This window comes from Rhineura floridana, chromosome 1 (genome assembly GCF_030035675.1).
Source record: "Rhineura floridana isolate rRhiFlo1 chromosome 1, rRhiFlo1.hap2, whole genome shotgun sequence".
Lineage (NCBI taxonomy): Eukaryota > Metazoa > Chordata > Lepidosauria > Squamata > Rhineuridae > Rhineura > Rhineura floridana.
This window is the reverse complement of record NC_084480.1, coordinates 298,606,184-298,621,575: the sequence shown is the minus strand read 5'-3', so window position 1 is coordinate 298,621,575 and position 15,392 is coordinate 298,606,184. Positions and strand designations below refer to the sequence as shown.

At 42.1% G+C, this 15,392-nt stretch overlaps 1 protein-coding gene across 1 annotated transcript in view; it reads left to right on the top strand.

The window, feature by feature from the left end:
- Positions 1-15,392, top strand: part of EIF3H (eukaryotic translation initiation factor 3 subunit H) — a 95,489-nt gene that overhangs the window by 69,850 nt on the left and 10,247 nt on the right. The window contains exons 3-5 of the mRNA XM_061605460.1: positions 3,521-3,688; positions 7,120-7,219; positions 12,533-12,682. Coding sequence (XP_061461444.1) covers positions 3,521-3,688; positions 7,120-7,219; positions 12,533-12,682 — 418 coding nt within the window. The remainder of the gene's footprint in view (positions 1-3,520; positions 3,689-7,119; positions 7,220-12,532; positions 12,683-15,392) is intronic.

Sequence of the window (15,392 nt, the reverse complement as noted above, 5' to 3'; positions counted from 1 at the left end):
CAATTGTGTTAAATATTGGTTTGCTTTGTGGTCAGTTAGGCTAGACAAGAAGCAATATCATATATGTGGCTCAGCGTTAAACTGGGTATCTGCTGGTTCTACACAGTTGGAGGGGTCTCACAGCTGTCCAGAGCCCCAAAAACTTTCTTAACTTTTCAATTTTGTGTATGTGTGCATGCAAAAGAGGGGGCATGGTCTGCCTACTGCACAACCTTGGGTCCACATAGTTCAAAGAGCCAGCATGGCTGCTTTCTTGATCCCCTGAGTCCCTTTGGTGCCATAGCCACAGAGGAGCCGGCCAGCATTCAGGCCCATCCGTGGAGGGTGGTGGAGGAGGAGGAGGAGAGAACCAAAGAACCAAGCCAACCATTTCCATGTTCTCAGAGACTGTGTAGTATTCAACATAGCACTAAGTAGTCCTGTCAGCACAAGGAGTTTTGCTTGTGCAGTGGGACTGCTCCCCCGTAGATGCCCCCTAGATCTGTTCTAAGGGTTCCCCCAACCTTCGGAGCAGATTTGGGGAAGGTGTGGGGCACATGCGGGGAAAGGAGGAAAGGTCCTGTGGTGCTAGCAGAAATCTTTGCGCTGAATGAATAGAGTACCACCCAGTGGCAGGTTCCCATGGTCATCTTGACAGTTTCTGCCCCTGCGGAGTCAGCCAACAGGGCACAGGAACAGAAGAGCATTTAGTAGGCCAGGCCACATGTCCCCTGTGTGAGTCACTGTCTGGATCTTGTTCTTTGTGTGTAAAATATGAGTGTCCATATGTCTCTTTTGAGAGCCAGTGTGGTGTAGTGGTTGGAGTGTTGGACTACGATCTGGGAGACCAGAGTTCAAATCCCCACACAGCCATGAAGCTCACTGGGTGACCCTGGGCCAGTCACTGCCTCTCAGACTCAGAGGAAGGCAATGGTAAGCCACCTCTGAATACCGCTTACCATGAAAATCCTATTCATAGGGTCGCCATAAGTCGGGATCACTTTGAAGGCAGTCCATGTCTCTTTTATCTCTTCAATGTGAGGAAGAGAATGCCTGACCATGTGCCTACATACCATGTGAAGGAGGAGAGAATATAGGTGGAAGTCACTGCAGGTCTCTTATCCAGGGCCCGAAAAACACAGCAATTCCTGTAATAATAATTGGATTTTCTCTCTTCTGCAATCTCCTGTGGTAAATTACATACTGAACTAGAAGTTGTTCACATGTTCATTGAATTTAGGTGGTTTTAAAAGGGCCGCAATTAAATTTTAAAAGGGCCGCAATTACTTTGCATGTTCCTAGAAATGTATAATTGTGCTTCTTATATTGATACCTGTGTTAAAGTAGCTCTATTCAAAGCAGTTTCATGGAGTGGAAAAATAAAGCATAAAGGTTAGAAACACTTTGAATGTCAAGAAGAAAAGGACTGCAAAAATAGGTTTGGCTCTCTTCTGAAGTGTGAGGTAGCAAAAAGAAGTCTCTTGACAAGGTCCAGCCCCATAAATGGTTTTACTTGCATTCCCTGATCAAGTTTCTTAGGTGATTAGCTGAAATAATGATTTTTAAAATATTTAATTTTCCCATAAAACATTAATTGCATATTTGAAGCTGAATTATTCATGCGCACCTGATTTTCCTGTTTCCCTCTTCTTTATGGTAGTTAGGCAGGTGCCTCTTCAGTTTTGTAGAGCAGGGTTGGGCAGACTTCAGGCTTGTGGGATCTCTTTTGTTGTTGTTTTTACTAGAACCCCACAATCTGCCAACCAGAGCCAAGTGCAAATGGCATAGCAGCCAGAATAAAAGAGCAAGATGGCTCTGACCATATTCTGAGACTCAGAAATCATTTTCAGAATCTGAACTGAACCCACAATCCTGTTGCACAAAAAATCTGCTCCTGATTCGTTTTCTTCATCTCAGCAAGCTAATTTAGGTGGAAAAAGTTGTTTTGTTGCCATCATTAAACATCTGGGTGTTGGAAGGAACCCATTGCTGATGTATTGCGAATCACCCAGCAATCTACCAGTAGATCCTAATCTACCTTCTGTCCACCACTGTAGTAGAGGCCTTTATTTCTTTATTTACTTCCTGTTGCAAGCATAATAAGGGTCAACTCAGGAATATTAAAAAAAACCTCAGTGGATTTTTTAGGTTTCTGGCCCTACTTGTCTACCTAACTCAGAGGGTAAGAACTTGTGGCCCTCCACACGTTGGACTCCAATTCCCATCAGGGTCAGCCACCATGGCCAATGACCGGGGATGATGGACGTTATTTAGCAACATCTGGATTGCTACCGGTTTCCCACCCCACCCCTGCCCAAACTCTATACTTTAATGAAGTATTTCCTACTGAATTTCTGTGTGTAATTTTTTTGCATGTAATTGATACAAATGCTCCCTGTCTAGGGAAGCCTCCCACAGGACTTTCCCTCCTTTCACCGCATGTGCCCCACACCCTTCCCAAATCTGCTGTAAAGGGTTGGGGGAACAGATCTAGAAACTGCATGCTGTTAAATGAAAACCATTATCCTGCACTTCCAACACATGGCCAGTTGTGTCACTGCTTTCTCACTTCTTCTGCAGTTTTCTCCCACCTAGCCATTGAAAATATTTTCTGTTATAGTGATCCCTAACCCATTCAAGACATCTATGCTCCTACATGGGACAGATTTTTTATTTTTAACGAAGCAACCACGTGCACAGTCTTTAAATGTTATTTTTTTATGAGTATCCACTGAATCATACTTCACTTTTTACTCATTTTTTATGAGTATCCACTGAATCAAACACCAATGGGCTTCCTGGGAGGCTGCATGGAGCCAAGCTGAGACCCGGTAGAATGAAACTATAAAACAAGAAGGGGGACCCATTGGCTGCCAAAAAATTGCTGTGGTAAAAACAGCAGCAGCTGTGTAGGAAAAGGCAATACCCTATATTTCTGATGTGTTTGGAAATACATTCTTAAGGGAAGCTGTCATTTTTACAGATGAACAAGGCAGTTGGATTGGCTCACCCTGTCAATATGAACTTGTTTGTTTAAAGCAGGGATGGGGAACCTGTGGTCCTCCAGGTGCTGTTGGGCTAAAACTCCCATCATCTTCAGCCAGCATGGCCAATAGTCAGGAATGATGGAAGTGGTAATCCAGGGATTGAACCTGGGACCTTATACAAGCAAACCATGCGCTCTGCCACTGAGCTGCAGTTCCTTTCTCTCAATATTGAGAGCCGAAAAAAATCTTGTTGGATCTGTGACGTCAAGGCAGCCAACCTGCTCAAACCTACTTCTAAAATGAGACAGCATATCTCAAACATATGCCAGGACTAAACAGAGCAACTGTGTTCCTTGCTTCTCAATTCTCTGGCCTCAGGGTGCTCCTGGATTTGAGTGGCTGCTGATCCTAGGAGCAGCAGCAGCAGCAAATTGCCTCAATATTTTTTTGAGCGTATTATTCAGAAATGTTGAATAATGTAGATGTAAGCTTATCTTATACATTATTTGATTTCTCCCCCTCTCTCCCTCTCTCTCCCTCCCTTTCTCCTCCAGTTCAATATCAGATGGAAATGATGCGGAGCCTTCGCCACGTAAACATTGACCATCTTCACGTTGGCTGGTATCAGTCTACCTACTACGGGTCTTTTGTCACCCGTGCTCTCCTGGACTCCCAGTTCAGTTACCAACATGCTATTGAGGAATCTGTTGTTCTCATTTATGGTTAGTGTGCTGCTTCCTGTATTATTTTACACACACGCACACCAATATTATTACGGCTATTTTTGTCTTCCATCTCCCTGCCTGTAAGAGCAGCCCTGGCCGGCCTTTTCCAAGTAAATACCAACCCTGTGTTTGCAGCAGCCTCAGCAGCAGCTCAGTCTAGACAGGGTTTCCTTCTCTCTGTTTATTTTTCTTGCTATCAGAGCCCTGATGTGTACGTTTTGGAATGCCGGAGTAGCTGCTTCATTTTTATTCCTCCGTCTCTCCACCCCCCCTCGTGGAAGGGGCTGGTGGAACTAGACCAGATGTCTTAAAACAACCCTGCTTGCTAGAGCGTCTGGCTCTGTACGTGACTGACCAATCATCATGCAGCTTGCCAAGTATTTTTTTTCCCCTTTTTATGCATCTGACAGAAGCGTACAAAACCTGGACTGTTTCGTAGCACAAAGATTTTTTTCTTTTCTGCCGTTTTTTTTTTAAATGGCGTTTCCTCAAGCTCTCCAGACCAGATGTTCTGTGCTGTATCAGAACCGTAGGCAATTTAACAGCTTTATAGCCTACCCCTCCCCAAACACTCACAGTTTTGCCATATCTGGCAGGCTCACGTATAGTTTCCAGCTGAGAAGTAAATGTAACGTCCTGAGTGTCTGTCAGAAAAAATACTAATGAATACGATCAATCTTATAAGCTGCCCCAAAATTGTTTCAGTATGCTAACAATTGGATTACAGTAAAGAACAAGTTGTTAAAGTACACTTATACTGGCTGGAAACATTGCATCATCAGATCTTGATGAATTTTCCACTTGTTCAGTCTATTTTGGTTTTCATTTTATCACTGATTGCTAAAGGTTTTACTATGTTTCGTTTCAGACAACACAAATGATAACTTTTTACAAAAGTTTACCATTTGGCAAGCCTACCTCGGCTGTTATCTTGCTACAGATGTTAAGCTCCTTGTCCTAGAGATTAAATAGTTTTTTATTCATAGTTTTCCGCTCTTAGCAATAGCATGCCAAAATGAAAACTATGTACGTGCTTTTAAAAAAAAAAAAAAATGAATGCAACTGGAAACAGTTACCTAAATAAATATTTTCCTAATAGAATTCCAGGAGCTTGGCAGACCAGGTGCAGGTCTGAGGCCAAGACTGAGGAGGTCTATTTCCTTGTCATTTAGAAGTAAGTCTAGTTTTCATAGAGGTTGTCAGCTGGTACCTGGCTTGAACCACTTCAAACTGCAGGTGGAGAATCTCATGGTTCCTCCCAAATGTTTTTTTTTCTCCACATAGAAAACTAGATGTCGGGGATCAACGTTCTAGCCTAGTTTTCTCCCTGACAGTGCTAATTTTCTACATGCAAGGATTAGTTGCTGTAAAGAAGAGCATTCAGTCATGTGATGCACCCCCCTCCAGTCTGAAATGGTACAGGTTATACGCGGCTTTACTACCTAGCAGTAGGCCATAGAATCACAAATCCTGGGCTGACTACCATGTATGAGTCATTCCAGGGAGGAAGTCCCTTGTGCAGCGGAAAAGCACAGATGGTGGTAAAAATCATAAATAAAGGTGGATTTAATACGGTGCTTAAAAATAGCAAAGAATCCTGCTACATCTTAGAAGTGCTGCTTCTAGACGTATGGAAGAAGCAAAAGCTGCGCAAACCATTGAAGCCTGTGCCCTCTGGCCGCTGGAAATAAATAATATTCTGATTTCTCCAAGGACCATGAGAAGCTTCCTTATACCATGACTGACAATTTGTCCATGCAGCCCAGTGAAGTCTCCATAGTCTCAGGCAACCATCTTTCCCATCTTCTGCTACCTGTTCCAATTAACGAGATAACAGATAGAACCTGGGCTGCCTGCACGCACAACACATGCACTACCCCCAAGCATGGCCCGCGCAGTTGACAGGCTTGTCCTTGCAACATAAAGGCTAGAATCAGTGTAATTTGGTCTGCACACCAACTGACAGCATTACCTACAGTCAGAGCTACGGAGGCACAGGATGTGGTGCTGGATGCGGAGTTCAGCATTTTGAAAGTCTCTTCAGGATGACAGGGACCTAGGAAGCTGACTTATACTGAGTCAGACCATTGGTCTCTCTAGTGCAGGATTGGCTGCACTGACTGGCAGCTGCTCTCCAGGGTTTCAGGGAGGAAGTCTTTCTCAAACCATACCTGGAGATGCCGGAGATTGAACCTTTTTACCTTCTTTACTCAAAGCAGATGCTCTACCACTGAGCTGTGCTCCTTCCCCTTACTTCTGCACCCAGTACAATGTTCTGTGCCTCCATGCAGCCATAGCTCTGACTGCATGCAGTGCTGTCAGCAGATGTACAGACTATATTGTACTGATTCTGGTTTGTTTATATTTGGTGCCAGCTAGCTTTTGGATCCAGTTCAAGGTTTTGGTTTTGAATCCTGGGCCCCATCTGCACTATACGTTTAAGGGACTGTCATACTACTTTAAAGAGCCATGGCTTCCCTAACTGTCATTTGTTAAGGCTGCTGAGAGTTGTTAGGAAACCCTCTATTCCCCTCTCAGAGCTACAATTCCCAGAGTTCCCTAGGAAAAGGGATTGATTGCTAAACTGCTCTGGGAAAGGAACAGGGGCCTCCTTATAACTCTGAGCACCCTTGACAAACTACAGTTCCCAGGATTCTTTGAGGGAAGTCATGACTGTTTAACATGATATGATACTACTTTAAATGTGTAGTGCAGATGGGGGCCTTGGAAATATTATGGGCCAGCATATTATTTTATATTGTCATATTTAATTGTTTTTACTGTATGTCCTGGTTCTATATCCTTTTTACTCCGATCTTAGGGAAGAAGAGCAGGATATACATGGTAATATACATGGTTTTATACATATAAAAAAAGACCATCGCCTTCCACATGATTTTCCCCTGAGATTTTCCAACATGACATTCGTCCAGTCCAGCCATCATGCGAGGTTGGATCCTGGGAGATCCATCCACCATGTGAGATTAAGGCTCAAAGCTGATCTTTTTCAATTGCACACCAACTCTCCTATAGAATTCTTCCATGAATGAGGTCCACACAAAAACCTCTTGATAAAGATGTTGCTTTTTCATCTGGATTTTTAAATTTTTGCTGCTTACCTTTTTAAACAGCTGCTGACTTTGCAACCGTTCATTTTGGGGAATCTCTTTCCATCATTGTATACTTTTATTAATGGATGTTTTTGGTCTGCTGCTTTGAGTCTTGGAAAAAGCCTTTTAATATTTGTATGCCGTCTGAATGACTTTTTTCCTCAAAGTTGCTGTTTTGTAAAATGATCATCTTTAGCAAGACTTTATGGACTTGACTAAAAATAAAATGAAAATTGCCCAGTCTGAAGTGCTCAGATAAAATTTTGTGGATAAATAAATATTCAGTAACTTTTTTGCTTTCCTTCTGTTCTTTCGCAGATCCTATAAAAACTGCCCAAGGGTACCTTTCCTTAAAAGCATACAGGCTGACGCCTAAATTGATGGAGGTCTGCAAAGAAAAAGATTTCTCCCCAGAAGCGTAAGTGTGAAGGGATGTTTTGGAATGTGGGTGGCAGAAAGAGAGAACAAAGAGATGGAATTGCTTACAGTGAAGCCCTATAGCAGCCTTGGATGATGCATGTGCTCTCCCACTAGCTGAAAATAGTTGAAGCCTCCACAGGTGAATAGAATAATAAAGAAGCAGCATTTATTTCACAGCAGAAGGATGTGCTGCACTCTGCCTCTCCAGACAGAGGTTGAGAGTTAAAGGCAAATGAAATTGAGCAGAAAAGAGAGAGAATGAAAGGCTCAGGACTCTGAGCTTGAATCCTGAATTATAAAGTCCTTATGGCGGGGCCTCTTTCGTGTGACTATTCTAGAGTAGATTGTTTGGGCGCTATTCCAGTGCATAAGGACCTGAACTGGTCTACACAGGTTGCTATCCAAACAATTAGTCTTGAGCGTTCTTTATGTATCTCCGGTTCTGGAAATCCTGATATATTCCATCATATAGGCATTAGGCATTAGGATGAGATGGCAGCTATGTCTTCTGGGCCAGAATGGTTCCATGGCTACAAACCAAATCATGTATGTTTTAAATAAGAATTTCAGGAATTACCAGATGTGGAGTCTCATTTGCCCTAACCACAAGGCATTTCTTAGAGCTGTGATAAGGATCTAATGATGGTGTGTCTTACAATGCTTGTGTGTTTGTGGTATGTGTTTCATTATGAGATGCTTTAGGGTTGAATATTAATAAATATGAATTGAATACTAGCACGGTACTGGTAATGAATACAGAGGGTTATATTCAACTAAGTCCTACTCAGTAATTAAGAGTAAGTTAGTCATGTCTGTTAACTGCAGTGGGCCTACTCTGAGTAGGACTAGTATTGAATAGAGATTTTTTTCTGAATGGCTTCATCTCGAAAGACCCCTCTCCTCCTTGCTGTCCTTCAACCATTTCTACAGCCAGTCAAGGGCAGTGTGTTTTGATGGTTACCTTTGGGGCTCAAGTAGAAGAAAAGAAGGGAACTCAAGGGGGTATAGAACATGAGTGTGGAATCTGTGACCCTACAAATGTTGGATCCCAACTCCCATCTGGAGAGCTATAGGTTCTTCATCCTTCCCGTAGAAGGAACCTTAGTCCCAAGAGAAGAAAAGAGATATAAGATGGCATAGTCTGGTGTGTCTCCATTATTGAAAAACTATTGCGAGCCAGTATGGTGTAATGGTTACAGTGTAGGACTAGGTTCACTCAGTCCTCGCTCAACCATGAAGCTCACTAGATAACCCTGGGCCAGCCACTGTCTCACAGCCTAACCTACTTAACAGAGTTATTGTGGGGATTATGTGAGGGGGGGGAGCTGTGTGTTGCACCTTGAGCTCCTAGGAGGAAAGGTGGAATGTACATGTAATAAAAATAAAATAAATATAAATAGATCTTGGACATAAAATAGCAAAGACTGCCCTGTTCTTAAGAGTGAGATGCTATTCTATCTCAGCAGAATTTCCCACAAACAGATGCTTCCTGTATGTCAACCCATTTTCAGAACTTGAAACAGTTCATGTTAATGAAAAATCTTGAAAAATAAATTATTTGTAAAATCTCTTTGTAAATATGCTTTCCAAAACATTTTCTTGTTATGATTGTGTTTTAATAGGCATGACAGAACTTGTTCCTCTTATGATACCGTTTACTATTAGAAAAAAGCTGCATTTTCTCCCTTAATCATGGCCACCTTGTTTTTACTTATTCAAAACATTCAAAAGACATCTATTTTTCAAAAAGAAACCCAAATACTACCTCTGCCACATTTGTTTTCCCATATTCAAATACACACTGATGTTTTTTGCAGTCTTTAAAAAGATGGAACCAATACTTCATTCTCCAATTTGTGAAACAAATATTTACACAGCACCCTGCCCACCTCCAAACCCAACAGATTGTCCCTTTCTTTCCTAGTCTGAGTTATTTGAGCTTTTTAAAAAAAAAAAAAAAAAAAGAGAAGCTGAAAAATAATGTAAGTAAAATGGCAGAGAAGGGAGGAAATAATCACATTACCCTTACTTTACATTTTATAAAGAAACCATCACCTCTCCCAGAAAACTACTTTTCCGATATTAGTCACGTCTTGATGTGAAGTATTAATTTATTTTCATTCCATTTATGAGCCTCTTCCTATTAAACATCTTAAAGAAATATAACAATAAAAACATATATAAAACCTTTTTGCATATAAAAACAAAACAATTTCATATATAAAATTTCAATTCCAATACAAATACAAAAATCTCCACTTAAAAACCTTGTTGAAAAGAGGATTTTTGAATAGGTGTTGAAAAGACAATAGAGATGGTGCCTGTTTAATACATAACTTGAGGGTATTCCAAAGGACTGGGGTTGCCACGCTAAAGGCCTGATCCCTACATTGTATGGAATGGACCTCCTAATGAAATAGTCTCACCCCTTATATACCCAACTGATCCTACAGATACTGTCTTTTAGGTATCCTGATCCCATGCTGTATAGAGCTTTCAGCACTACTACCAGCACCTTGAACTTAGCCCTGTAGCTAATTGGCAGCCAGCACAGTTCAGCATGATGTCAAGGGTCTGTCCCAGTGAACAGCTGAGCTGCTGTATTTTGTACTTGGTGTGGTTTCTGGGTCAACCTTAGGGGCACTCACAGAGCAATTTGCAGTAATCCATCCTGGAAGTTCCCAGCACAATGGATAACAGTGTCCATAAGGCACTCCTAGCCACTGAGGGCACCTTGGCCTCTCATAACAGAGATGGATCCAGGAGCACACCCAGACTTCAAACCTGCTCCTTCAGGTTGTTAGAGAAAGAACTTGAGGGGAAAGGACTGAGAAATGATTTGAATACCCAGGTTTTATTTAATAGCCATGGCCACAATTCTGAGTCCAACTAATAGTGCTCAGAGTCCACTGAACATACTGGACTTCAGCTTGTGGTGCAATTTATGGAATCTGCCCCATAGGCTGGACACCCGTATCCTATGTTAGGGCTCAGCAACTGGGGATTCCCAGGCCAAATCTGACCATGTAATAGATGAGCGGGGCATTTAGAGAAGTGGGAGTCTTGGCCTTGGCCACCCACTTCAACTCCATTCTTAAACTGGGCATTGAGTGAACATATTGCTGATATCACTGTCCTTTGTGTTCTATGGCTCTGTTCAGTGTTTGGGGCTTCCAAGAACTTGTCGGACTAGCCCTGCTCCATAGATGCTGATGTGTGTGCTGGCCATGCGCCCCAGTCAGTGTCCACAGGGACATGAACTGTCATCAACTAGGGTTCCTGTTCATCCGGAGGGATCCCTATACGCGTAGACCACCAGCAGACTAACACTGATTACATGGTGGCAGAGGGTATGGCTGGCAGGGCTAGCTGGGGGCATCCTTGGAAAACCCCTTTACACATTTGGTACCCGTAGGTGCCAAATGGCTGAATAGAGCTTTTAGTTATAGTACATTCTGTGGCATTATCACTGTTTGGGAGAGAATCATTCTTGTCCTTCATCAACACAAAAACCCAAGGTTAAGATATTTTGCTAGATGCCCTGTAGGCTGTTTCCATGCCTGTATTTCTGTTTCAGGATCAGTTTTTTAAAAATTAAATTGACAAGTGCATTTTACTTTCAGCAGTGTAAGTAGCTGAAGTGGCTTTGGTGGATAGGAGCATCTTTTACCAGCTTCAGCTGGTATGTCAGCTGTGACAGTTCCTGGACTAGGATGGCTTGACAGTAGTCCAGACATCGATAACTTCAAGAATGGATTACTGCAATATACTCTCTATGGGGCTTCTCTTGTGGTTGGTTCAGAAACTGCACCCAGCGTAGAATGCTGCAGCACAGTTAGGGGTATAATGCTGTTGACACATTACACACATGCTCAGAGATCTGCACTGGTTGCCTATTTGCTACCAGGCCAAGTTCAAAGTTTTACTTTTGGTATGTAAACCCTTTTACAGCTTGGGACCATTTTATCTGAAGGATCACTTTGCTCCATATGTGCCTACTTGATCGCTTTGATCTACGGAACTTGCACTTTTACAAGTGCTACATAATTGTTCTGCATCTGTAAGAAGTCGATCTTTTAGTGTGGCTGCATGTTTGGAACTCCTTGCCTATTGTTATTAAGCAGGTACCCTTGCTATATTCTTTTAGACACCTGATATTTTTTTATTGCAGCAAGCCTATCTATATAATATAATTTAGAAATGTATATTTGCTTTTACTAATTTTATCTATATTTTATAGACATTTTTTTTATATTCCTGTATACTCCTTAGAGATTTTATGTTATGAAGTAGTGTATAATTTTTTTCTGAAGAAGGAAAGATCACACAGAGAGGGAGGGAGGTCTACACAACACAAATAAAAGCAGTTAAGATGTTTTGGAAGCCTTAAAAGTATCCAGACATGGTTGCTAATTAAAATATGAGAATGTGATGGACATTAGAAACTGATGAAGGACCAGGGTACTGCTCTGTAATGCAACAAAGCTGAAGAACCACTATTCTAAAACTTTCTGTCTCCAGATTATTTTTTCAATGTGGACTCATCTTTTAAGGAACATCTGCCAAAGAACCCCTGCACAATTGTATTATTTTAAGCATTTACTTACCCCACTTTTTAACATCAAATTCTTATGCTAGTTACAAATACAATAAAAATTAACAAAGATGAGAGCAGACCTGCCCACATGAGATCTATGTTAAAACTGGAGATCTGATTAGCCTGGGGAAAATAGGGTTTTCATCTTGAACCAAAAAGACAAACTTAGCTAGGCAAACCTCTCTGTGGAAAGATTTTGAACTGCGAGGCACCACAGCCAAGAAGGCCCTGTCACAGAGGACTGGCATATTCCAGGGCACCTTCTTAGTTTGTCCAGAATACTGACCAGGCCTGCTATTGCTCCAAGTGAACGTGACCAAAGACTACTCAGTATACTCATGTATCTGCAAACTGTTGGAAATAAGTTGTCGGGGCAAAGCCATTTTTTTGTCCCTTATTACTGATTTCCTCATTAAAGAACCTCTTCTGAGCTTAAAAGGAACCCTCGCTTTGAAAGTAACTGCTGTGCTCTGCAATATTTACACTCCAAGCCAATTTACTTGTGTTTCCCGTAAGTATTTTGAAAGGTCCCAGAATAAAAAGGTTTTCCTTGCTCTTTCCCAAGTTTGCTGTAAAAGTTTGACTGTTCCCTGCCTTGGAAGAGTGGAGGATCCTGGGCTCTTCAGAATCCCCTGCTGAGAATCTTTCCTAGATTCAGGTGAAGCTGTCAGATACACAAATATGCCAATTTCTTATAAGGGCCTCTCTTCACAGGTTGAAAAAAGCGGGCATCGCCTTTGAGAACATGTTTGAGGAGGTTCCTATCATAATCAAGAATGCCTATCTGATCAACGTTCTTCTTTGGGAGCTGGAAAAGAAGTCAACAGTAGCAGATAGACATGAGTTGCTCAGTCTTGCAAGCAAGTAAGTGTTTATTTGAAATAAATATGCAATCTGCAATTGCCATGCCGTATCGCCCTTCACATGAGGCTTTTTGTTGAAAAGTATCCTGTAAGCTTGAGGATCGACGCACTTATTCACTTGACCAAAAGGTGTGCAGGGAATAAAAGCTTACACAATGAATATTATTGACTAGTATATGTTTGGCACCACACTTAGGATTTCCTAGTGTAGAATAGCCACAACCTTGGTTGCAGTTTTGTGGAATAGGATTTCAAGCAAAACCATCTACCCCGTGGCCTAACCTGTGAGTCTTTTCTCTCCATTTCCCCCCCCCCCCTTGTCTCTCTCTCCTCCTTAACACATCACACTGGCATTAATTATTTCACAGTCTCTATCCCGCCCACTCTTTTTAACACAGAATGACTAAAATACTTTTATTTAGCCTTGGCATTTTTTTGCAGGGGGAGGGATTGTTTCTAAGTTTTCCAAGCTCTGCTAATGGAGTTAACAGCATGCTTGTTATTGACGCATAACCAGGATTTAGTTGCGCAACCACCTCCTTCCTCAGAAAGAAAATAAAAGATCTTCCTTTATGCTTTTCCCATGCAAACAGCTTTCTAATTCAGACAAACTTGTCAAAGAGGTCAACTAGTAGCTTTCCACTGTAACTCTCCTGGCTTTTGTGTTTCTGTTAGGAATGGGATTCAAGAATGTTTTACAGCAAGAGGCTGGGCATACAGCAACTGGGTGGCATATGCAAAGCTTAGTTTGACTCCCCTCCCCCCAATAATTCAGTTCTTGTTGATCTATTTTTATCTCTGGGAAGAAGCAGTGTGGAAAACTGTGGCAAAACTGTTCCGTAGCTAATACATGCTTATCACTTTGTCTCAGCTGACATCTGTTAATGCTGCTTTCTTATATTTTTATTGTCTGCTTTCCTTACCAAGGAGACGTTGGCGTACTGCAGTAATAGCATCCTGATTCAAGATTTTGCCCTAACAAGCTGACCCTAGAGAAAGCCCTATGAAATGCTGTCCCATAGCCAGGCTTTCTTTTCACCTATCCTGTCTCCGTAAACTTAAGGGCTTGTGAGAGCCCCAAGTCTTGCAAGGATGTTGGCAATGGCATCTTTCATTTCTATCCATGTATAGTAAAGTAAAGGTGTCCCTGCACTTGTAGTGCGAGTCGTTTCCGACTCTTAGGGTGACGTCTTGCGACGTTTACTAGGCAGACTGTATATATGGGGTGGGATTGCCAGTTCCTTCCCCGGCCTTTCTTTACCGCCCAGCATATGCCGGGTACTCATTTTACCAACCACAAATGGATGGAAGCCCGAGTGGACCTCGACCCCTTTTACCGGAGATTCGACTTCCTCCTTCCGTTGGAATCGAACTCCGGCCGTGAGCAGAGCTTCGGCTGCATTACAGCCGCTTACCACTCTGTGCCACGGAGTAGTGGCTGTCTAATATAAATTCTTAGATGCACCCATAAGTCCAACAATACCTGTTGCAACTAATAATAAGCCACACATATTATGATTGGTATGTGGCAATACCAATTCCCATGAGTGGGAATACTGGGACTTCCCCTTCCTTTCCTGCTCCTATCCCCACCCCCAATCTGTTCTGGAGGGTTCCCCAACCCAGGAGGAAGGAAAAGTTGAGCAAGTGGAAGTCCGTTCTGTTTATGGAGAGACACATTTGGATTTCATCTGTTGTTATCATGCTGCTGCATAAGGTGCTGCACAGTGAATTGAGTTCAAATGGACAGCTCCTGCCCACAATCCCACTTTTAAAAAATTTAACTGGGGATGTGGACGGAACACAAGATGAAAGGGATGCTAAATGTGGAATAGTGCTACCTATTCTGAGGTCTAGGAATGTTTTGCTGTTTGTTTGAGGCCCTCTCTTGGGGCAGTAGAACAGTTACTAGAAAATCAGTTGTTGGCCTAAACAAGCAATGTCACAAATTCTCAGGTGGTTGAACAGGAAATTAGTTTTTGAATGGAAATACCCTGTGATAGGCGACAATGCAGAGCAGCCTTGGCTGCTTTTCCAGTGTGTACCTGGTTGTGTTTTTCTATGTGAAGCTCCCAGGACGAAGGGCACTTTTAGTTGTCAGCGATTTCAGTGGCAGAGTACTAAGCACGTGCTTGGCTGCTCCATCCAAATGGATGCAATGTAAACCTGCTTAACCTTGGCTGAGTCAAGAATGTAATGCTTAAAATAAGAAATGGTTTTTCGTGCTGCTTAGAGTTCCCGAATATCTTGCTCAGCTGCTTTTTCTTTCTGCTCAAAACCACATAGAAGCATGATTTTTTTTAAAAGAAACAAGTGAATGGTTAATAGCAGAGCTGTGGAGTCGGAGTTGGAAGAAATTTTGGGTGGAGTCGGAGTCGGTAGAAATGTACCGACTCCGGCTTCAAAATAAATTTTGATTGACAATTTTTTAAAAATATAAATTCAGAATGTCAAAGAAGCTTTCCATGAAGTCAGCTGTAGTTGAGCATTTCACCATAACTCAAGATGGAAAACATTTTGTGACAGGACCCAGATGAAGACAAATGCTGTGATGTCAAGATCAGTGCATATTCAGGCAGCGATAAAAATGCTCCTATGAGAGCTTCCAATTTAAAAAGACATTTACAGCACTTTCCAGGGCTGTGGAATTGGAAGCAATTTTGGGCGGAGTCGAAGTCGGACAGTATCAAAATAGAGGAGTCAGAGTCGAA